Source organism: Entelurus aequoreus, linkage group LG17 (genome assembly GCF_033978785.1).
Source record: "Entelurus aequoreus isolate RoL-2023_Sb linkage group LG17, RoL_Eaeq_v1.1, whole genome shotgun sequence".
Taxonomy (NCBI): domain Eukaryota; kingdom Metazoa; phylum Chordata; class Actinopteri; order Syngnathiformes; family Syngnathidae; genus Entelurus; species Entelurus aequoreus.
This window is the reverse complement of record NC_084747.1, coordinates 17125765-17150670: the sequence shown is the minus strand read 5'-3', so window position 1 is coordinate 17150670 and position 24906 is coordinate 17125765. Positions and strand designations below refer to the sequence as shown.

General features: G+C 36.2%; 1 protein-coding gene across 1 annotated transcript in view; it reads right to left on the bottom strand.

Annotated features, from left to right (window-relative positions):
* Positions 1-9387: 9387 nt before the first annotated feature.
* slc4a4a (solute carrier family 4 member 4a) overlaps positions 9388-24906 on the bottom strand; it is a 191087-nt gene continuing 175568 nt past the window's right edge. The window contains exon 26 of the mRNA XM_062025094.1: positions 9388-9605. Coding sequence (XP_061881078.1) covers positions 9497-9605 — 109 coding nt within the window. The 3' untranslated portion in view covers positions 9388-9496. The remainder of the gene's footprint in view (positions 9606-24906) is intronic.

Sequence of the window (24906 nt, the reverse complement as noted above, 5' to 3'; positions counted from 1 at the left end):
ACAATGCAACAGTCTTCCAGTTCTAAAAGTCCAAACAATGCTGTCAAAACACAGTATTAACTTTATAATAAAGAGGGCCAAAAAACAACAACATAGTGACCGGTTAAAAACACATAGAATGTTTGGCGATGAGTTTTCTCTGTGAGAGTGCAGCCTAAATTAGGGAAACAGGACACTTTCCTTACAAGAGATCACTGTTTATATTTATTTTTTTACATCTCGTATTTGTAACTGGAGACTAAAATAAATCCTTCAGACATTTTATTGGAGATGTCAAATGTATTACATTTGGTAGAGTGTCGCCTAAATTAGAGACACAGAATAGTTTTCTTTTGAGGGACCTGAAGATAGCGTTCAAGAGAGTTGTATATTCTTCTCAAACAGCTCATAATTTTAATTCAAGATTAAGGATATCCTTCAAATAGTTTTGTGTCACTCTGAAGATGTCAAATGTATGACAATTGGTGAAGTGTCGCCTAAATTAGAGACACAGGACACTTCATTACAGGGGACCAAAAATAGCGTTTAAGAAAAATGTAGCGTTTTTCAACAAACTTAACACTGAAAGACAGTCTTCAAATGGTTAAATGTCACTCTAGAGATGTTAGATGTGCAAAATTTAGTAGAGTGTCGCCTAAATTGGAGATGCAGGACACTTTTCTTCTTAGGGATTAACAGTCTTCAAAAGATTGTTATGTTGGTGTATATCTAATAGATAGGGAGTTTTTTTGTTAAATAAAAATGTGGCCTTTTATTTGTTGAGCGTAAATGTAGATATAATTGGTTGAATCTTGCCTAAATTTGAGACACAGGACACATTTCTTTTTGGGGACTGACAGTCTTTAAAAAGGTTGCTATCTTGATGTATATCTAATATTTGGAGAGCGTTTTTTTTTTCTTATTGTTGCCTTTTAATTGTTAAGCGTAAATCTGGATATAATTGGTAGAATAATGCCTAAATTAGAGACACAGGACACTTCATTACAGGGGACCAAAAATAGTGTTTAAAAAAGATGTATCGTTTTTCAACAAACTTAACACTGAAAGACAGTCTTCAAATGGTTAAATGTCACTCTAGAGATGTGAGATGTGCAAAATTTAGTAGAGTGTCGCCTAAATTGGAGATGCAGGACACTTTTCTTCTTAGGGATTAACAGTCTTCAAAAGATTGTTATGTTGGTGTATATCTAATAGATAGGGAGTTTTTCTTAAAAAAAAATTTGGCCTTTTATTTGTTGAGCGTAAATGTAGATATAATTGGTTGAATCTTGCCTAAATTTGAGACACAGGACACATTTCTTTTTGGGGACTGACAGTTTTTAAAAAGGTTGCTATCTTGATGTATATCTAATATTTGGAGAGCGTTTTTTTTTTATTGTTGCCTTTTAATTGTTAAGCGTAAATCTGGATATAATTGGTAGAATAATGCCTAAATTAGAGACACAGGACACTTCATTACAGGGGACCAAAAATAGCGTTTAAGAAAAATGTATCGTTTTTCAACAAACTTAACACTGAAAGACAGTCTTCAAATGGTTAAATGTCACTCTAGAGATGTGAGATGTGCAAAATTTAGTAGAGTGTCGCCTAAATTGGAGATGCAGGACACTTTTCTTCTTAGGGATTAACAGTCTTCAAAAGATTGTTATGTTGGTGTATATCTAATAGATAGGGAGTTTTTTTGTTAAATAAAAATTTGGCCTTTTATTTGTTGAGCGTAAATGTACATATAATTGGTTGAATCTTGCCTAAATTTGAGACACAGGACACATTTCTTTTTGGGGACTGACAGTCTTTAAAAAGGTTGCTATCTTGATGTATATCTAATATTTGGAGAGCGTTTTTTTTTTATTGTTGCCTTTTAATTGTTAAGCGTAAATCTGGATATAATTGATAGAATAATGCCTAAATTAGAGACACAGGACACTTCATTACAGGGGACCAAAAATAGCGTTTAAGAAAGATGTATCGTTTTTCAACAAACTTAACACTGAAAGACAGTCTTCAAATGGTTAAATGTCACTCTAGAGATGTGAGATGTGCAAAATTTAGTAGAGTGTCGCCTAAATTGGAGATGCAGGACACTTTTCTTCTTAGGGATTAACAGTCTTAAAAAGATTGTTATGTTGGTGTATATCTAATATTTAGGGAGTTTTTCTTAAATTAAAATTTGGCCTTTTATTTGTTGATATAATTGGTTGAATCTTGCCTAAATTTGAGACACAGGACACATTTCTTTTTGGGGACTGACAGTCTTTAAAAAGGTTGCTATCTTGGTGTATATCTAATATTTGGAGAGCGTTTTTTTTTATTGTTGCCTTTTAATTGTTAAGCGTAAATCTGGATATAATTGGTAGAATAATGCCTAAATTAGAGACACAGGACACTTCATTACAGGGGACCAAAAATAGCGTTTAAGAAAAATGTATCGTTTTTCAACAAACTTAACACTGAAAGACAGTCTTCAAATGGTTAAATGTCACTCTAGAGATGTGAGATGTGCAAAATTTAGTAGAGTGTCGCCTAAATTGGAGATGCAGGACACTTTTCTTCTTAGGGATTAACATTCTTCAAAAGATTGTTATGTTGGTGTATATCTAATAGATAGGGAGTTTTTTTGTTAAATAAAAATGTGGCCTTTTATTTGTTGAGCGTAAATGTAGATATAATTGGTTGAATCGTGCCTAAATTTGAGACACAGGACACATTTCTTTTTGGGGACTAACAGTCTTTAAAAAGGTTGCTATCTTGGTGCATATCTAATATTTGGAGAGCGTTTTTTTTTTTTATTGTTGCCTTTTAATTGTTAAGCGTAAATCTGGATATAATTGGTAGAATAATGCCTAAATTAGAGACACAGGACACTTCATTACAGGGGACCAAAAATAGCGTTTGAGAAAAATGTAGCGTTTTTCAACAAACTTAACACTGAAAGACAGTCTTCAAATGGTTAAATGTCACTCTAGAGATGTTAGATGTGCAAAATTTAGTAGAGTGTCGCCTAAATTGGAGATGCAGGACACTTTTCTTCTTAGGGATTAACAGTCTTCAAAAGATTGTTATGTTGGTGTATATCTAATATTTAGGGAGTTTTTCTTAAATTAAAATGTGGCCTTTTATTTGTTGAGCGTAAATCTAGATATAATTGGTTGAATCTTGCCTAAATTTGAGACACAGGACACATTTCTTTTTGGGGACTGACGGTCTTTAAAAAGGTTGCTATCTTGGTGTATATCTAATATTTGGAGAGCGTTTTTTAAAAAATTTTATTGTTGCCTTTTAATTGTTAAGCGTAAATCTGGATATAATTGGTAGAATAACGCCTAAATTAGAGACACAGGACACTTCATTACAGGGGACCAAAAATAGTGTTTAAGAAAGATGTATCGTTTTTCAACAAACTTAACACTGAAAGACAGTCTTCAAATGGTTAAATGTCACTCTAGAGATGTGAGATGTGCAAAATTTAGTAGAGTGTCGCCTAAATTAGAGATGCAGGACACTTTTCTTCTTAGGGATTAACAGTCTTCAAAAGATTGTTATGTTGGTGTATATCTAATATTTAGGGAGTTTTTCTTAAATTAAAATTTGGCCTTTTATTTGTTGAGCGTAAATCTAGATATAATTGGTTGAATCTTGCCTAAATTTGAGACACAGGTCACATTTCTTTTTGGGGACTGACAGTCTTTAAAAAGATTGCTATCTTGGTTGTATATCTAAAATTTGGAGAGCTTTTGTTTTTTTTATTGTTGCCTTTTAATTGTTAAGCGTAAATCTGGATATAATTGGTAGAATAATGCCTAAATTAGAGACACAGGACACTTCATTACAGGGGACCAAAAATAGCGTTTAAGAAGAGATGTATCGTTTTTCAACAAACTTAACACTGAAAGACAGTCTTCAAATGGTTAAATGTCACTCTAGAGATGTTAGATGTGCAAAATTGAGTAGAGTGTCGCCTAAATTGGAGATGCAGGACTCTTTTCTTCTTAGGGATTAACAGTCTTCAAAAGATTGTTATGTTGGTGTATATCTAATAGATAGGGAGTTTTTCTTAAATTAAAATGTAGCCTTTTATTTGTTGAGGGTAAATGTAGATATAATTGGTTGAATCTTGCCTAAATTTGAGACACAGGACACATTTCTTTTTGGGGACTGACAGTCTTTAAAAAGGTTGCTATCTTGGTGCATATCTAATATTTGGAGAGCGTTTTTTTTTTTTATTGTTGCCTTTTAATTGTTAAGCGTAAATCTGGATATAATTGGTAGAATAATGCCTAAATTTGAGACACAGGACACTTCATTACAGGGGACCAAAAATAGCGTTTGAGAAAAATGTAGCGTTTTTCAACAAACTTAACACTGAAAGACAGTCTTCAAATGGTTAAATGTCACTCTAGAGATGTGAGATGTGCAAAATTTAGTAGAGTGTCGCCTAAATTGGAGATGCAGGACACTTTTCTTCTTAGGGATTAACAGTCTTCAAAAGATTGTTATGTTGGTGTATATCTAATAGATAGGGAGTTTTTCTTAAATTAAAATGTAGCCTTTTATTTGTTGAGGGTAAATGTAGATATAATTGGTTGAATCTTGCCTAAATTTGAGACACAGGACACATTTCTTTTTGGGGACTGACAGTCTTTAAAAAGGTTGCTATCTTGGTGCATATGTAATATTTGGAGAGCGTTTTTTTTTTTATTGTTGCCTTTTAATTGTTAAGCGTAAATCTGGATATAATTGGTAGAATAATGCCTAAATTAGAGACACAGGACACTTCATTACAGGGGACCAAAATAGTGTTTAAGAAAGATGTATCGGTTTTCAACAAACTTAACACTGAAAGACAGTCTTCAAATGGTTAAATGTCACTCTAGAGATGTTAGATGTGTAAAATTTAGTAGAGTGTCGCCTAAATTGGAGATGCAGGACACTTTTCTTCTTAGGGATTAACAGTCTTCAAAAGATTGTTATGTTGGTGTATATCTAATATTTAGGGAGTTTTTCTTAAATTAAAATTTGGCCTTTTATTTGTTGATATAATTGGTTGAATCTTGCCTAAATTTGAGACACAGGACACATTTCTTTTTGGGGACTGACAGTCTTTAAAAAGGTTGCTATCTTGGTGTATATCTAATATTCGGAGAGCGTTTTTTTTTATTGTTGCCTTTTAATTGTTAAGCGTAAATCTGGATTTAATTGGTAGAATAATGCCTAAATTGGAGACACAGGACACTTCATTACAGGGGACCAAAAATAGTGTTTAAGAAAGATGTATCGTTTTTCAACAAACTTAACACTGAAAGACAGTCTTCAAATGGTTAAATGTCACTCTAGAGATGTGAGATGTGCAAAATTTAGTAGAGCGTCGCCTAAATTGGAGATGCAGGACCCTTTTCTTCTTAGGGATTAACAGTCTTCAAAAGATTGTTATGTTGGTGTATATCTAATATTTAGGGAGTTATTGTTAAATAAAAATTTGGCCTTTTATTTGTTGAGCGTAAATGTAGATATAATTGGTTGAGTCTTGCCTAAATCAAAGACACAGGACACATTTCTTTTTGGGGACTAACAGTCTTTAAAAAGGTTGCTATCTTGGTGTATATCTAATATTTGGAGAGCGTTTTTAAATTTTTTTATTGTTGCCTTTTAATTGTTAAGCGTAAATCTGGATATAATTGGTAGAATAACGCCTAAATTAGAGACACAGGACACTTCATTACAGGGGACCAAAAATAGTGTTTAAGAAAGATGTATCGTTTTTCAACAAACTTAACACTGAAAGACAGTCTTCAAATGGTTAAATTTCACTCTAGAGATGTGAGATGTGCAAAATTTAGTAGAGTGTCGCCTAAATTGGAGATGCAGGACACTTTTCTTCTTAGGGATTAACAGTCTTCAAAAGATTGTTATGTTGGTGTATATCTAATAGATAGGGAGTTTTTGTTAAATAAAAATTTGGCCTTTTATTTGTTGAGCGTAAATGTAGATATAATTGGTTGAGTCTTGCCTAAATCTGAGACACAGGACACATTTCTTTTTGGGGACTGACAGTCTTTAAAAAGGTTGCTATCTTGGTGTATATCTAATATTTGGAGAGCGTTTTTTTTTTATTGTTGCCTTTTAATTGTTAAGCGTAAATCTGGATATAATTGGTAGAATAATGCCTAAATTAGAGACACAAAACACATTTCTTTCCCGGGACCAAAACTATTAAAAATAAATGATTGCACTTCGTTAAAACACGTTATATTTTGAGACATACCTGAAGCGTTGAATAACTAAAAGTTAACATTGGAATGGTATAGCATGATATCGTAGATGTAAAATCTGAATGATAATATATTATTATTATAATATGGATTAAAGCTACTTGAATAAATTACAGTGTTTACAAGATTATCTTTCATTTTTTGGAGTATGTGGAGTTTTAAGACAAAAAGTTTAGCATCACTAGATGTGAAAACGTGTGAATTGTGGTCGAGTGTAACCTAAATTACAGACGCGAGCCACTTTTCTTTACAGTAGACCAGAGCCAAAGTCTATGAGATTTTATCCTTCAGAAAAATGTGGTATTTTGAGCGTTGTATGAATAAAATGGAGCTTTACAATTATTTGTCGTCACTGAGTGTTGCCTAGATTAGTGACACAGGACACTCTTCTTCACAGACACTGTAACTACTGAGCTTTAAGTTGTGATATTTTGCAAGTTTGATGACTTGAAATTAGCCATGGGATCATTAAGTGCTGCCCTAGATTTGATATGTCAATCAGTGAAATCCGTTGCAGTTTTTCCTAAATTAGTGACACAGGACACTTTTCTTTACGCGGACCAAAGCTATTTTAAGATAATGCTTTTTTCATATATATGCATATATATTTGTGTAGTTCCTTAAATAAAAGGTATCAATAAAAACATTTTGCTTCAGATGTCAGAACTGAAAAATTGTGTAGAGTGTCGCCAAAATTAGAGACACAGGACACTTTTCTTTCCAGGGACAAAAGCTTCTTCTGTGCATTGAACTAATATACTTAAAGGAAATTCAAGCTTTAAAGACTGGTATTCTTTTTATATATCTTACATTTGGAGGGGGATAAAATGTTAAGCGTCACTCCGTAGATGTCAAATCTTTATAGAATTCTGCCTAAATAAATGACACAGGACACTTCTCCTCACACCCACCCTACAATCTGCTGTGTTTTAGATGTAATATTTTTGAAGTTTTTCTGATTCCAAATTGACGTTGGGAATGTTCCATCCATCCATCTTCTTCCGCTTATCCGAGGTCGGGTGTTAAATCGATGAAATCTGGTATTGCTGCCTAAATTAGGGACACAGGACATTTTTATTTAGGAGAACCTAGGCTAATTTAATATACGGTACTGTGTTATTATTTTTCAGATATGTGATTTGGAGAGCTTCAGGACTACAAGGAAGCCATGAAATATTTTTCAGTCATAGCTGCAAAATTGTGTAGAGTGCCGCCAAAATTAGAGACACAGGACACTTTTTTTAATGGTCAAAAGCTACGTATGAAAATGATATTTTTGTATTTTGTTTTTTAGTGAGGTTTATGTAGCCCAAAAAGTGACGGTGCCAGTTCGATCAAAATGATATGGTTAGCATGTTGGCTTAGCGAGTGGACTAGAAACAGAGAAACAGGGAGGAGACCTACTTCTGCTGTCGGCATTTTAAAAAAGCACAGCAAAACTTTATGGGAAAATTGTCAACATCTGGGCTAGCTAGCTAAATTAACTAGCGTAACCTCGTTTTTTTTGAAGCCTCTAGTCTAAAATATGACTTATTATTATTACTATTATTATACCAATTGTTAAATAATAGGCAAACACTGTGCTGGGGGAGGGGAAAAATGTGAGAATACTTAAAAAAAATAAACAAATCTGAAGAGTTGTTTTTTTTACATATATACATATACTTATGTATATATGTATATGTATATATGTATACATATATATACACGTGTATATATATATACTTATGTATATATGTGCATATGTATATGTATGTACGTATACATATATATACACGTGTGTATATATATATACATATATACATACATGTATATTTACGTATATACATACAGTATATGTATATATACATACATATACACATATATAAATATATATGTATATATATACAGTATATGTGTGTGTATATATATATATATATATATGTGCGTATTTATATATATATATATGTATATATATACATATATATGTATGTGTACATACATACATACATACATATATATACATATATATATATATATATATATATATATATATATATATATATATATATATATATATATATGTATATATATATATACAGTATATGTGTGTATATATATATTTGTATATATATACAGTATATGTGTGTGTATATATATATATATATATATATATATGTATATATATATATATATATATATATATATATATATATATATATGTATATATATATATATATATATATATATATATATACATATATATATATATATGTATATATATACATATATATATATATGTGTACATACATACATATATACATACACATATATATATATATACATATATATATATATATATATATATATATATATGTATATGTATATATATATGTATATATATATATATATATATATATATATATATATATATATATATATATATATATACATATATATATACATATACATATATATATATATATATATATACATATATATATATATATATATATATATATATATATATATATATATATATATATATATATATATATATATATATATATATATATATATATATATATATATATATATATATATATATATATATATATATATAAGCCTCTTATAAGCCACTTGGGTAATGTTTATTTTAATCTAATAATTGAGGAAAATCAGACGTACCGCAGAAAAAAAATGATACAAAGTAAAAGTTACCGGCACACAAAGCAAAGTAGAATTATTTGTTCTTTAAAAACAAAGCAAAAATAATTGTTTTACTTTAAACGAGTAACAAAAGCTGTGAAGATCAGAAAATTAGGAGCAAATCAATACAAAAATTCTAAAACGCCATATTTTCTGCCCGTTTACGAGCTGCTATTGAAGTTGAGTGCACGCCCTGCCTCAGACACATCCAACATGTCACCACGTGCTAAAGAGGTAGCGCTATGACAACTTTTCCTGCTACAGGAAAATGTGACCCAGATTGTACCGTAGAAAAGTGGAGCTGGAGGATTAAAAAAAAAAGATACATGCCATGTGTGGTGAGATCGTGTGCAAGGGGACTTGCATGACAGGAGAATAAAAGATCATTTGTTGATTGATTGATTGATTGATTGAGTGATTGATTTGGAGATTTTCTTATTTCAAAAAAAAAAAAAAAAAAGGCTGATTTTGGAGTGAAAAATGACACACAGAAAAAAATAGTGGTCTTTGGCCCGGGCCGCCCTCCGGACTTGGGGGACCTACAAAGACGTTTCGGATCCTCGGCTCCTCCAGTAGAAGGGATGAGCGTCGTCTGGGTCCATGTCGATTCTAATCTGAGGCACGGACTTCAGAGGACGCATCTCTGGGCTGGAACACAAGCAGGACACTTTCAGACAATCAAGGACTTTGGTGGCAACTGTTTGTGGTTGGAACCTAGCAGAACACCACCACATCTTCAAAGGTAAGGTAACCTATATACTCTTAATATACATACTCTTAAAGGTAATCTATATACTCTTAATATACATACTCTTAAAGGTAATCTATATACTCTTCATATACATACATAATCTACAATCTACAAAAACAATCTTAACGTCATTGGTCTCAGCGAAACCTGGCTCAAACCAGACGGGGAATTTTTTATTTTTTTTATTTTTTTTCATAAAGAAATACAATCATGTGTGCTTACGGACTGTATTCCTACAGACTGTATTGATCTATATTGATATATAATGTATATATTGTGTTTTTTATGTTGATTTATTTAATTTTAATTTTAATTTTTTTTGTAATTTTTTTTTATTTTTTTTTTCTTGCGCGGCCTGGTACCAATCAGTCCCGGGCCGCGGCCCGGTGGTTGGGGACCACTGATATAGACGATCTTTGACTGGCTTTTTCGAATTAGGTTTCCAAAAATATCAAAGCGCTCCTGTCATATAGACAATCTTTGACTAGCTTTTTCGAATTAGGTCGCCAAAAACATCAAAGCGCTCCTGTCATATAGACGATCTTTGACTAGCTTTTTCGAATTAGGTCGCCAAAAACATCAAAGCGCTCCTGTCATATAGACGATCTTTGACTGGCTTTTTCGAATTAGGTTTCCAAAAATATCAAAGCGCTCCTGTCCTATAGACGATCTTTGACTAGCTTTTTCGAATGAGTTCCCCAAAAACAGCAAAGCGCTCCTGTCATATAGACGATCTTTGACTGGCTTTTTCGAATTAGGTTTCCAAAAATATCAAAGCGCTCCTGTCATATAGACAATCTTTGACTAGCTTTTTCGAATTAGGTCGCCAAAAACATCAAAGCGCTCCTGTCATATAGACGATCTTTGACTAGCTTTTTCGAATTAGGTCCCCAAAAACATCAAAGCGCTCCTGTCATATAGACGATCTTTGACAAGCTTTTTCGAATTAGTTCCCCAAAAACATCAAAGTGCTCCTGTCATATAGACGATCTTTGACTGGCTTTTTCGAATTAGGTTTCCAAAAATATCAAAGCGCTCCTGTCATATAGACGATCTTTGACTAGCTTTTTCGAATTAGGTCGCCAAAAACATCAAAGCGCTCCTGTCATATAGACGATCTTTGACTGGCTTTTTCGAATTAGGTTTCCAAAAATATCAAAGCGCTCCTGTCATATAGACGATCTTTGACTAGCTTTTTTCGAATTAGGTCCCCAAAAACAGCAAAGCGCTCCTGTCGTATAGACGATCTTTGACTGGCTTTTTCGAATTAGGTTTCCAAAAATATCAAAGCGCTCCTGTGATATAGACGATCTTTGACTAGCTTTTTCGAATAAGGTCCCCAAAAACATCAAAGCGCTCCTGTCAAATGGACGATCTTTGACTGGCTTTTTCGAATTAGGTTTCCAAAAATATCAAAGCGCTCCTGTCATATACACGATCTTTGACTAGCTTTTTCGAATTAGTTCCCCAAAAATATCAAAGCGCTCCTGTCGTATAGACGATCTTTGATTGGCTTTTTCGAATTAGGTTTCCAAAAATATCAAAGCGCTCCTGTCATATAGACGATCTTTGACTACCTTTTTCGAATTAGGTCCCCAAAAACAGCAAAGCGCTCCTGTCATATAGACGATCTTTGACTGGCTTTTTCGAATTAGGTTTCCAAAAATATCAAAGCGCTCCTGTCATATAGACAATCTTTGACTAGCTTTTTTCGAATTAGGTCCCCAAAAACAGCAAAGCGCTCCTGTCGTATAGACTATCTTTGACTGGCTTTTTCGAATTAGGTTTCCAAAAATATCAAAGCGCTCCTGTCATATAGACGATCTTTGACTAGCTTTTTCGAATTAGGTCGCCAAAAACATCAAAGCGCTCCTGTCATATAGACGATCTTTGACTGGCTTTTTCGAATTAGGTTTCCAAAAACATCAAAGCGCTCCTGTCATATAGACAATCTTTGACTAGCTTTTTTCGAATTAGGTCCCCAAAAACAGCAAAGCGCTCCTGTCGTATAGACGATCTTTGACTGGCTTTTTCGAATTAGGTTTCCAAAAATATCAAAGCGCTCCTGTCATATAGACGATCTTTGACTAGCTTTTTCGAAGTAGGTCCCCAAAAACATCAAAGTGCTCCTGTCAAATGGACGATCTTTGATTGGCTTTTTCGAATTAGGTTTCCAAAAATATCAAAGCGCTCCTGTCATATAGACGATCTTTGACTGGCTTTTTCGAATTAGGTCCCCAAAAACATCAAAGCGCTCCTGTCCTATAGACGATCTTTGACTAGCTTTTTCGAATGAGGTACCCCAAAAACATCAAAGCGCTCCTGTCATATAGACGATCTTTGACTAATTTTTTCGAATTAAGTCCCCAAAAACATCAAAGCGCTCCTGTCATATAGACGATCTTTGACAAGCTTTTTTGAATTAGTTCCCCAAAAACATCAAAGTGCTCCTGTCATATAGACGATCTTTGACTGGCTTTTTCGAATTAGGTTTCCAAAAATATCAAAGCGCTCCTGTCATATAGACAATCTTTGACTAGCTTTTTTCGAATTAGGTCCCCAAAAACAGCAAAGCGCTCCTGTCGTATAGACGATCTTTGACTGGCTTTTTCGAATTAGGTTTCCAAAAATATCAAAGCGCTCCTGTCATATAGACGATCTTTGACTAGCTTTTTCGAAGTAGGTCCCCAAAAACATCAAAGCGCTCCTGTCAAATGGACGATCTTTGATTGGCTTTTTCGAATTAGGTTTCCAAAAATATCAAAGCGCTCCTGTCATATAGACAATCTTTGACTAGCTTTTTTCGAATTAGGTCCCCAAAAACAGCAAAGCGCTCCTGTTGTATAAACGATCTTTGACTGGCTTTTTCGAATTAGGTCCCCAAAAATATCAAAGCGCTCCTGTCATATAGACAATCTTTGACTAGCTTTTTCGAATTAGTTCCCCAAAAACATCAAAGCGCTCCTGTCATATAGACGATCTTTGACTAAATTTTTCAAATTAGGTCCCCAAAAACATCAAAGCGCTCCTGTCAAATGGACGATCTTTGACTGGCTTTTTCGAATTAGGTCCCCAAAAACATCAAAGCGCTCCTGTCATATAGACGATCTTTGACTGGCTTTTTCGAATTAGGTCCCCAAAAACATCAAAGCGCTCCTGTCCTATAGACGATCTTTGACTAGCTTTTTCGAATTAGGTCCCCAAAAACATCAAAGTGCTCCTGTCATATAGACGATCTTTGACTGGCTTTTTCGGATTAGGTTTCCAAAAATATCAAAGCGCTCCTGTCATATAGACGATCTTTGACTAGCTTTTTCAAATTAGGTCCCCAAAAACATCAAAGCGCTCCTGTCATATAGACGATCTTTGACTGGCTTTTTCGAATTAGGTTTCCAAAAATATCAAAGTGCTCCTGTCATATAGACGATCTTTGACTGGCTTTTTCGAATTAGGTTTCCAAAAATATCAAAGCGCTCCTGTCCTATAGACGATCTTTGACTAGCTTTTTTGAATTAGTTCCCCAAAAACAGCAAAGCGCTCCTGTCATATAGACGATCTTTGACTAGCTTTTTCGAATTAGGTCGCCAAAAACATCAAAGTGCTCCTGTCATATAGACGATCTTTGACTAGCTTTTTCGAATTAGGTCCCCAAAAACAGCAAAGCGCTCCTGTCATATAGACGATCTTTGACTGGCTTTTTCGAATTAGGTTTCCAAAAATATCAAAGCGCTCCTGTCATATAGACGATCTTTGACTAGCTTTTTCGAAGTAGGTCCCCAAAAACATCAAAGCGCTCCTGTCATATAGACGATCTTTGACTGGCTTTTTCGAATTAGGTTTCCAAAAATATCAAAGCGCTCCTGTCATATAGACGATCTTTGACTAGCTTTTTCGAAGTAGGTCCCCAAAAACATCAAAGCGCTCCGGTCAAATGGACGATCTTTGATTGGCTTTTTCGAATTAGGTTTCCAAAAATATCAAAGCGCTCCTGTCATATAGACAATCTTTGACTAGCTTTTTTCAAATTAGGTCCCCAAAAACAGCAAAGCGCTCCTGTCATATAAACGATCTTTGACTGGCTTTTTCGAATTAGGTCCCCAAAAATATCAAAGCGCTCCTGTCATATAGACAATCTTTGACTAGCTTTTTCGAATTAGTTCCCCAAAAACATCAAAGCGCTCCTGTCATATAGACGATCTTTGACTAGCTTTTTCAAATTAGGTCCCCAAAAAACATCAAAGCGCTCCTGTCAAATGGACGATCTTTGACTGGCTTTTTCGAATTAGGTTTCCAAAAATATCAAAGCGCTCCTGTCATATACACGATCTTTGACTAGCTTTTTCGAATTAGGTCCCCAAAAACATCAAAGCGCTCCTGTCATATAGACGATCTTTGACTGGCTTTTTCGAATTAGGTCCCCAAAAACAGCAAAGCGCTCCTGTCATATAGACGATCTTTGATTAGCTTTTTCGAATTAGGTTTCCAAAAATATCAAAGCGCTCCTGTCATATAGACGATCTTTGACTGGCTTTTTCGAATTAGGTTTCCAAAAATATCAAAGCGCTCCTGTCATATAGACGATCTTTGACTAGCTTTTTCGAAGTAGGTCCCCAAAAACATCAAAGTGCTCCTGTCAAATGGACGATCTTTGATTGGCTTTTTCGAATTAGGTTTCCAAAAATATCAAAGCGCTCCTGTCATATAGACGATCTTTGACTGGCTTTTTCGAATTAGGTCCCCAAAAACATCAAAGCGCTCCTGTCCTATAGACGATCTTTGACTAGCTTTTTCGAATGAGGTACCCCAAAAACATCAAAGCGCTCCTGTCATATAGACGATCTTTGACTAATTTTTTCGAATTAAGTCCCCAAAAACATCAAAGCGCTCCTGTCATATAGACGATCTTTGACTGGCTTTTTCGAATTAGGTTTCCAAAAATATCAAAGCGCTCCTGTCATATACACGATCTTTGACTAGCTTTTTCGAATTAGTTCCCCAAAAATATCAAAGCGCTCCTGTCGTATAGACGATCTTTGATTGGCTTTTTCGAATTAGGTTTCCAAAAATATCAAAGCGCTCCTGTCATATAGACGATCTTTGACTACCTTTTTCGAATTAGGTCCCCAAAAACAGCAAAGCGCTCCTGTCATATAGACGATCTTTGACTGGCTTTTTCGAATTAGGTTTCCAAAAATATCAAAGCGCTCCTGTCATATAGACAATCTTTGACTAGCTTTTTTCGAATTAGGTCCCCAAAAACAGCAAAGCGCTCCTGTCGTATAGACTATCTTTGACTGGCTTTTTCGAATTAGGTTTCCAAAAATATCAAAGCGCTCCTGTCATATAGACGATCTTTGACTAGCTTTTTCGAATTAGGTCGCCAAAAACATCAAAGCGCTCCTGTCATATAGACGATCTTTGACTGGCTTTTTCGAATTAGGTTTCCAAAAACATCAAAGCGCTCCTGTCATATAGACAATCTTTGACTAGCTTTTTTCGAATTAGGTCCCCAAAAACAGCAAAGCGCTCCTGTCGTATAGACGATCTTTGACTGGCTTTTTCGAATTAGGTTTCCAAAAATATCAAAGCGCTCCTGTCATATAGACGATCTTTGACTAGCTTTTTCGAAGTAGGTCCCCAAAAACATCAAAGTGCTCCTGTCAAATGGACGATCTTTGATTGGCTTTTTCGAATTAGGTTTCCAAAAATATCAAAGCGCTCCTGTCATATAGACGATCTTTGACTGGCTTTTTCGAATTAGGTCCCCAAAAACATCAAAGCGCTCCTGTCCTATAGACGATCTTTGACTAGCTTTTTCGAATGAGGTACCCCAAAAACATCAAAGCGCTCCTGTCATATAGACGATCTTTGACTAATTTTTTCGAATTAAGTCCCCAAAAACATCAAAGCGCTCCTGTCATATAGACGATCTTTGACAAGCTTTTTTGAATTAGTTCCCCAAAAACATCAAAGTGCTCCTGTCATATAGACGATCTTTGACTGGCTTTTTCGAATTAGGTTTCCAAAAATATCAAAGCGCTCCTGTCATATAGACAATCTTTGACTAGCTTTTTTCGAATTAGGTCCCCAAAAACAGCAAAGCGCTCCTGTCGTATAGACGATCTTTGACTGGCTTTTTCGAATTAGGTTTCCAAAAATATCAAAGCGCTCCTGTCATATAGACGATCTTTGACTAGCTTTTTCGAAGTAGGTCCCCAAAAACATCAAAGCGCTCCTGTCAAATGGACGATCTTTGATTGGCTTTTTCGAATTAGGTTTCCAAAAATATCAAAGCGCTCCTGTCATATAGACAATCTTTGACTAGCTTTTTTCGAATTAGGTCCCCAAAAACAGCAAAGCGCTCCTGTTGTATAAACGATCTTTGACTGGCTTTTTCGAATTAGGTCCCCAAAAATATCAAAGCGCTCCTGTCATATAGACAATCTTTGACTAGCTTTTTCGAATTAGTTCCCCAAAAACATCAAAGCGCTCCTGTCATATAGACGATCTTTGACTAAATTTTTCAAATTAGGTCCCCAAAAACATCAAAGCGCTCCTGTCAAATGGACGATCTTTGACTGGCTTTTTCGAATTAGGTCCCCAAAAACATCAAAGCGCTCCTGTCATATAGACGATCTTTGACTGGCTTTTTCGAATTAGGTCCCCAAAAACATCAAAGCGCTCCTGTCCTATAGACGATCTTTGACTAGCTTTTTCGAATTAGGTCCCCAAAAACATCAAAGTGCTCCTGTCATATAGACGATCTTTGACTGGCTTTTTCGGATTAGGTTTCCAAAAATATCAAAGCGCTCCTGTCATATAGACGATCTTTGACTAGCTTTTTCAAATTAGGTCCCCAAAAACATCAAAGCGCTCCTGTCATATAGACGATCTTTGACTGGCTTTTTCGAATTAGGTTTCCAAAAATATCAAAGTGCTCCTGTCATATAGACGATCTTTGACTGGCTTTTTCGAATTAGGTTTCCAAAAATATCAAAGCGCTCCTGTCCTATAGACGATCTTTGACTAGCTTTTTTGAATTAGTTCCCCAAAAACAGCAAAGCGCTCCTGTCATATAGACGATCTTTGACTAGCTTTTTCGAATTAGGTCGCCAAAAACATCAAAGTGCTCCTGTCATATAGACGATCTTTGACTAGCTTTTTCGAATTAGGTCCCCAAAAACAGCAAAGCGCTCCTGTCATATAGACGATCTTTGACTGGCTTTTTCGAATTAGGTTTCCAAAAATATCAAAGCGCTCCTGTCATATAGACGATCTTTGACTAGCTTTTTCGAAGTAGGTCCCCAAAAACATCAAAGCGCTCCTGTCATATAGACGATCTTTGACTGGCTTTTTCGAATTAGGTTTCCAAAAATATCAAAGCGCTCCTGTCATATAGACGATCTTTGACTAGCTTTTTCGAAGTAGGTCCCCAAAAACATCAAAGCGCTCCGGTCAAATGGACGATCTTTGATTGGCTTTTTCGAATTAGGTTTCCAAAAATATCAAAGCGCTCCTGTCATATAGACAATCTTTGACTAGCTTTTTTCAAATTAGGTCCCCAAAAACAGCAAAGCGCTCCTGTCATATAAACGATCTTTGACTGGCTTTTTCGAATTAGGTCCCCAAAAATATCAAAGCGCTCCTGTCATATAGACAATCTTTGACTAGCTTTTTCGAATTAGTTCCCCAAAAACATCAAAGCGCTCCTGTCATATAGACGATCTTTGACTAGCTTTTTCAAATTAGGTCCCCAAAAAACATCAAAGCGCTCCTGTCAAATGGACGATCTTTGACTGGCTTTTTCGAATTAGGTTTCCAAAAATATCAAAGCGCTCCTGTCATATACACGATCTTTGACTAGCTTTTTCGAATTAGGTCCCCAAAAACATCAAAGCGCTCCTGTCATATAGACGATCTTTGACTGGCTTTTTCGAATTAGGTCCCCAAAAACAGCAAAGCGCTCCTGTCATATAGACGATCTTTGATTAGCTTTTTCGAATTAGGTTTCCAAAAATATCAAAGCGCTCCTGTCATATAGACGATCTTTGACTGGCTTTTTCGAATTAGGTTTCCAAAAATATCAAAGCGCTCCTGTCATATAGACGATCTTTGACTAGCTTTTTCGAAGTAGGTCCCCAAAAACATCAAAGTGCTCCTGTCAAATGGACGATCTTTGATTGGCTTTTTCGAATTAGGTTTCCAAAAATATCAAAGCGCTCCTGTCATATAGACGATCTTTGACTGGCTTTTTCGAATTAGGTCCCCAAAAACATCAAAGCGCTCCTGTCCTATAGACGATCTTTGACTAGCTTTTTCGAATGAGGTACCCCAAAAACATCAAAGCGCTCCTGTCATATAGACGATCTTTGACTAATTTTTTCGAATTAAGTCCCCAAAAACATCAAAGCGCTCCTGTCATATAGACGATCTTTGACTGGCTTTTTCGAATTAGGTTTCCAAAAATATCAAAGCGCTCCTGTCATATACACGATCTTTGACTAGCTTTTTCGAATTAGTTCCCCAAAAATATCAAAGCGCTCCTGTCGTATAGACGATCTTTGATTGGCTTTTTCGAATTAGGTTTCCAAAAATATCAAAGCGCTCCTGTCATATAGACGATCTTTGACTACCTTTTTCGAATTAGGTCCCCAAAAACAGCAAAGCGCTCCTGTCATATAGACGATCTTTGACTGGCTTTTTCGAATTAGGTTTCCAAAAATATCAAAGCGCTCCTGTCATATAGACAATCTTTGACTAGCTTTTTTCGAATTAGGTCCCCAAAAACAGCAAAGCGCTCCTGTCGTATAGACTATCTTTGACTGGCTTTTTCGAATTAGGTTTCCAAAAATATCAAAGCGCTCCTGTCATATAGACGATCTTTGACTAGCTTTTTCGAATTAGGTCGCCAAAAACATCAAAGCGCTCCTGTCATATAGACGATCTTTGACTGGCTTTTTCGAATTAGGTTTCCAAAAACATCAAAGCGCTCCTGTCATATAGACAATCTTTGACTAGCTTTTTTCGAATTAGGTCCCCAAAAACAGCAAAGCGCTCCTGTCGTATAGACGATCTTTGACTGGCTTTTTCGAATTAGGTTTCCAAAAATATCAAAGCGCTCCTGTCATATAGACGATCTTTGACTAGCTTTTTCGAAGTAGGTCCCCAAAAACATCAAAGTGCTCCTGTCAAATGGACGATCTTTGATTGGCTTTTTCGAATTAGGTTTCCAAAAATATCAAAGCGCTCCTGTCATATAGACGATCTTTGACTGGCTTTTTCGAATTAGGTCCCCAAAAACATCAAAGCGCTCCTGTCCTATAGACGATCTTTGACTAGCTTTTTCGAATGAGGTACCCCAAAAACATCAAAGCGCTCCTGTCATATAGACGATCTTTGACTAATTTTTTCGAATTAAGTCCCCAAAAACATCAAAGCGCTCCTGTCATATAGACGATCTTTGACAAGCTTTTTTGAATTAGTTCCCCAAAAACATCAAAGTGCTCCTGTCATATAGACGATCTTTGACTGGCTTTTTCGAATTAGGTTTCCAAAAATATCAAAGCGCTCCTGTCATATAGACAATCTTTGACTAGCTTTTTTCGAATTAGGTCCCCAAAAACAGCAAAGCGCTCCTGTCGTATAGACGATCTTTGACTGGCTTTTTCGAATTAGGTTTCCAAAAATATCAAAGCGCTCCTGTCATATAGACGATCTTTGACTAGCTTTTTCGAAGTAGGTCCCCAAAAACATCAAAGCGCTCCTGTCAAATGGACGATCTTTGATTGGCTTTTTCGAATTAGGTTTCCAAAAATATCAAAGCGCTCCTGTCATATAGACAATCTTTGACTAGCTTTTTTCGAATTAGGTCCCCAAAAACAGCAAAGCGCTCCTGTTGTATAAACGATCTTTGACTGGCTTTTTCGAATTAGGTCCCCAAAAATATCAAAGCGCTCCTGTCATATAGACAATCTTTGACTAGCTTTTTCGAATTAGTTCCCCAAAAACATCAAAGCGCTCCTGTCATATAGACGATCTTTGACTAAATTTTTCAAATTAGGTCCCCAAAAACATCAAAGCGCTCCTGTCAAATGGACGATCTTTGACTGGCTTTTTCGAATTAGGTCCCCAAAAACATCAAAGCGCTCCTGTCATATAGACGATCTTTGACTGGCTTTTTCGAATTAGGTCCCCAAAAACATCAAAGCGCTCCTGTCCTATAGACGATCTTTGACTAGCTTTTTCGAATTAGGTCCCCAAAAACATCAAAGTGCTCCTGTCATATAGACGATCTTTGACTGGCTTTTTCGGATTAGGTTTCCAAAAATATCAAAGCGCTCCTGTCATATAGACGATCTTTGACTAGCTTTTTCAAATTAGGTCCCCAAAAACATCAAAGCGCTCCTGTCATATAGACGATCTTTGACTGGCTTTTTCGAATTAGGTTTCCAAAAATATCAAAGTGCTCCTGTCATATAGACGATCTTTGACTGGCTTTTTCGAATTAGGTTTCCAAAAATATCAAAGCGCTCCTGTCCTATAGACGATCTTTGACTAGCTTTTTCGAATTAGTTCCCCAAAAACAGCAAAGCGCTCCTGTCATATAGACGATCTTTGACTAGCTTTTTCGAATTAGGTCGCCAAAAACATCAAAGTGCTCCTGTCATATAGACGATCTTTGACTAGCTTTTTCGAATTAGGTCCCCAAAAACAGCAAAGCGCTCCTGTCATATAGACGATCTTTGACTGGCTTTTTCGAATTAGGTTTCCAAAAATATCAAAGCGCTCCTGTCATATAGACGATCTTTGACTAGCTTTTTCGAAGTAGGTCCCCAAAAACATCAAAGCGCTCCTGTCATATAGACGATCTTTGACTGGCTTTTTCGAATTAGGTTTCCAAAAATATCAAAGCGCTCCTGTCATATAGACGATCTTTGACTAGCTTTTTCGAAGTAGGTCCCCAAAAACATCAAAGCGCTCCGGTCAAATGGACGATCTTTGATTGGCTTTTTCGAATTAGGTTTCCAAAAATATCAAAGCGCTCCTGTCATATAGACAATCTTTGACTAGCTTTTTTCAAATTAGGTCCCCAAAAACAGCAAAGCGCTCCTGTCATATAAACGATCTTTGACTGGCTTTTTCGAATTAGGTCCCCAAAAATATCAAAGCGCTCCTGTCATATAGACAATCTTTGACTAGCTTTTTCGAATTAGTTCCCCAAAAACATCAAAGCGCTCCTGTCATATAGACGATCTTTGACTAGCTTTTTCAAATTAGGTCCCCAAAAAACATCAAAGCGCTCCTGTCAAATGGACGATCTTTGACTGGCTTTTTCGAATTAGGTTTCCAAAAATATCAAAGCGCTCCTGTCATATACACGATCTTTGACTGGCTTTTTCGAATTAGGTCCCCAAAAACATCAAAGCGCTCCTGTCATATAGACGATCTTTGACTGGCTTTTTCGAATTAGGTCCCCAAAAACAGCAAAGCGCTCCTGTCATATAGACGATCTTTGATTAGCTTTTTCGAATTAGGTTTCCAAAAATATCAAAGCGCTCCTGTCATATAGACGATCTTTGACTGGCTTTTTCGAATTAGGTTTCCAAAAATATCAAAGCGCTCCTGTCATATAGACGATCTTTGACTAGCTTTTTCGAAGTAGGTCCCCAAAAACATCAAAGTGCTCCTGTCAAATGGACGATCTTTGATTGGCTTTTTCGAATTAGGTTTCCAAAAATATCAAAGCGCTCCTGTCATATAGACGATCTTTGACTGGCTTTTTCGAATTAGGTCCCCAAAAACATCAAAGCGCTCCTGTCCTATAGACGATCTTTGACTAGCTTTTTCGAATGAGGTACCCCAAAAACATCAAAGCGCTCCTGTCATATAGACGATCTTTGACTAATTTTTTCGAATTAAGTCCCCAAAAACATCAAAGCGCTCCTGTCATATAGACGATCTTTGACAAGCTTTTTTGAATTAGTTCCCCAAAAACATCAAAGTGCTCCTGTCATATAGACGATCTTTGACTGGCTTTTTCGAATTAGGTTTCCAAAAATATCAAAGCGCTCCTGTCATATAGACAATCTTTGACTAGCTTTTTTCGAATTAGGTCCCCAAAAACAGCAAAGCGCTCCTGTCGTATAGACGATCTTTGACTGGCTTTTTCGAATTAGTTCCCCAAAAACATCAAAGCGCTCCTGTCATATAGACGATCTTTGACTAGCTTTTTCGAATTAGTTCCCCAAAAACATCAAAGCGCTCCTGTCATATAGACGATCTTTGACTAGCTTTTTCGAATTAGTTCCCCAAAAACATCAAAGCGCTCCTGTCATATAGACGATCTTTGACTAGCTTTTTCGAAATAGGTCCCCAAAAACATCAAAATGCTCCTGTCCTATAGACGATCTTTGACTAGCTTTTTCGAAATAGGTCCCCAAAAACATCAAAGTGCTCCTGTCCTATAGACAATCTTTGACTGGCTTTTTCGAATTAGGTCCCCAAAAACAGCAAAGCGCTCCTGTCATATAGACGATCTTTGACTGGCTTTTTCGAATTAGGTTTCCAAAAATATCAAAGCGCTCCTGTCATATAGACGATCTTTGACTAGCTTTTTCGAATTAGGTCGCCAAAAACATCAAAGCGCTCCTGTCATATAGACGATCTTTGACTAGCTTTTTCGAATTAGGTCCCCAAAAACATCAAAGCGCTCCTGTCCTATAGACGATCTTTGACTAGCTTTTTCGAATTAGTTCCCCAAAAACAGCAAAGCGCTCCTGTCATATAGACGATCTTTGACAGGCTTTTTCGAATTAGGTCCCCAAAAACAGCAAAGCGCTCCTGTCATATAGACGATCTTTGACTGGCTTTTTCGAATTAGGTTTCCAAAAATATCAAAGCGCTCCTGTCATATAGACAATCTTTGACTAGCTTTTTCGAATTAGGTCCCCAAAAACATCAAAGCGCTCCTGTCATATAGACAATCTTTGACTAGCTTTTTCAAATTAGGTCCCCAAAAACAGCAAAGCGCTCCTGTCATATAGACGATCTTTGACTGGCTTTTTCGAATTAGGTTTCCAAAAATATCAAAGCGCTCCTGTCATATAGACGATCTTTGACTAGCTTTTTCGAATTAGGTCGCCAAAAACATCAAAGCGCTCCTGTCATATAGACAATCTTTGACTGGCTTTTTCGAATTAGGTTTCCAAAAATATCAAAGCGCTCCTGTCATATAGACGATCTTTGACTAGCTTTTTCGAATTAGGTCGCCAAAAACATCAAAGCGCTCCTGTCATATAGACGATCTTTGACTAGCTTTTTCGAATTAGGTCCCCAAAAACAGCAAAGCGCTCCTGTCATATAGACGATCTTTGACTGGCTTTTTCGAATTAGGTCCCCAAAAACATCAAAGCGCTCCTGTCATATAGACGATCTTTGACTGGCTTTTTCGAATTAGTTCCCCAAAAACATCAAAGCGCTCCTGTCATATAGACGATCTTTGACTAGCTTTTTCGAATTAGGTCCCCAAAAACATCAAAGCGCTCCTGTCATATAGACGATCTTTGACTGGCTTTTTCGAATTAGGTTTCCAAAACTATCAAAGCGCTCCTGTCATATAGACGATCTTTGACTAGCTTTTTCGAATTAGGTCCCCAAAAACATCAAAGCGCTCCTGTCATATAGACGATCTTTGACTAGCTTTTTCGAATTAATTCCCCAAAAACATCAAAGCGCTCCTGTCATATAGACGATCTTTGACTAGCTTTTTCGAATTAGGTCCCCAAAAACAGCAAAGCGCTCCTGTCATATAGACGATCTTTGACTGGCTTTTTCGAATTAGGTCCCCAAAAACAGCAAAGCGCTCCTGTCATATAGACGATCTTTGACTAGCTTTTTCGAATTAGGTCGCCAAAAACATCAAAGCGCTCCTGTCATATAGACGATCTTTGACTGGCTTTTTCGAATTAGGTCCCCAAAAACAGCAAAGCGCTCCTGTCATATAGACGATCTTTGACTAGCTTTTTCGAATTAGGTCGCCAAAAACATCAAAGCGCTCCTGTCATATAGACGATCTTTGACTGGCTTTTTCGAATTAGGTTTCCAAAACTATCAAAGCGCTCCTGTCATATAGACGATCTTTGACTAGGTTTTTCGAATTAGGTCCCCAAAAACATCAAAGCGCTCCTGTCATATAGACGATCTTTGACTAGCTTTTTCGAATTAGTTCCCCAAAAACATCAAAGCGCTCCTGTCATATAGACGATCTTTGACTAGCTTTTTCGAATTAGTTCCCCAAAAACAGCAAAGCGCTCCTGTCATATAGACGATCTTTGACTGGCTTTTTCGAATTAAGTCCCCAAAAACATCAAAGCGCTCCTGTCATATAGACGATCTTTGACTGGCTTTTTCGAATTAAGTCCCCAAAAACAGCAAAGCGCTCCTGTCATATAGATGATCTTTGACTAATTTTTTCGAATTAAGTCCCCAAAAACATCAAAGCGCTCCTGTCATATAGACGATCTTTGACTAATTTTTTCGAATTAAGTCCCCAAAAACATCAAAGCGCTCCTGTCGTATAGACGATCTTTGACAAGCTTTTTCGAATTAGTTCCCCAAAAACATCAAAGTGCTCCTGTCATATAGACGATCTTTGACTGGCTTTTTCGAATTATGTTTCCAAAAATATCAAAGCGCTCCTGTCATATAGACGATCTTTGACTAGCTTTTTCGAATTAGTTCCCCAAAAACATCAAAGCGCTCCTGTCATATAGACGATCTTTGGCTTTTTCGAATTAGGTTTCCAAAAATATCAAAGCGCTCATGTCATATAGACGATCTTTGACTAGCTTTTTCGAATTAGGTCGCCAAAAACATCAAAGCGCTCCTGTCATATAGACGATCTTTGACTAGCTTTTTCGAATTAGGTCCCCAAAAACATCAAAGCGCTCCTGTCATATAGACGATCTTTGACTAGCTTTTTCGAATTAGGTCCCCAAAAACATCAAAGCGCTCCTGTCGTATAGACGATCTTTGACTGGCTTTTTCGAATTAGGTTTCCAAAAATATCAAAGCGCTCCTGTCATATAGACGATCTTTGACTGGCTTTTTCGAATTAGGTTTCCAAAAACATCAAAGCGCTCCTGTCATATAGACAATCTTTGACTAGCTTTTTCGAATTAGGTCCCCAAAAACAGCAAA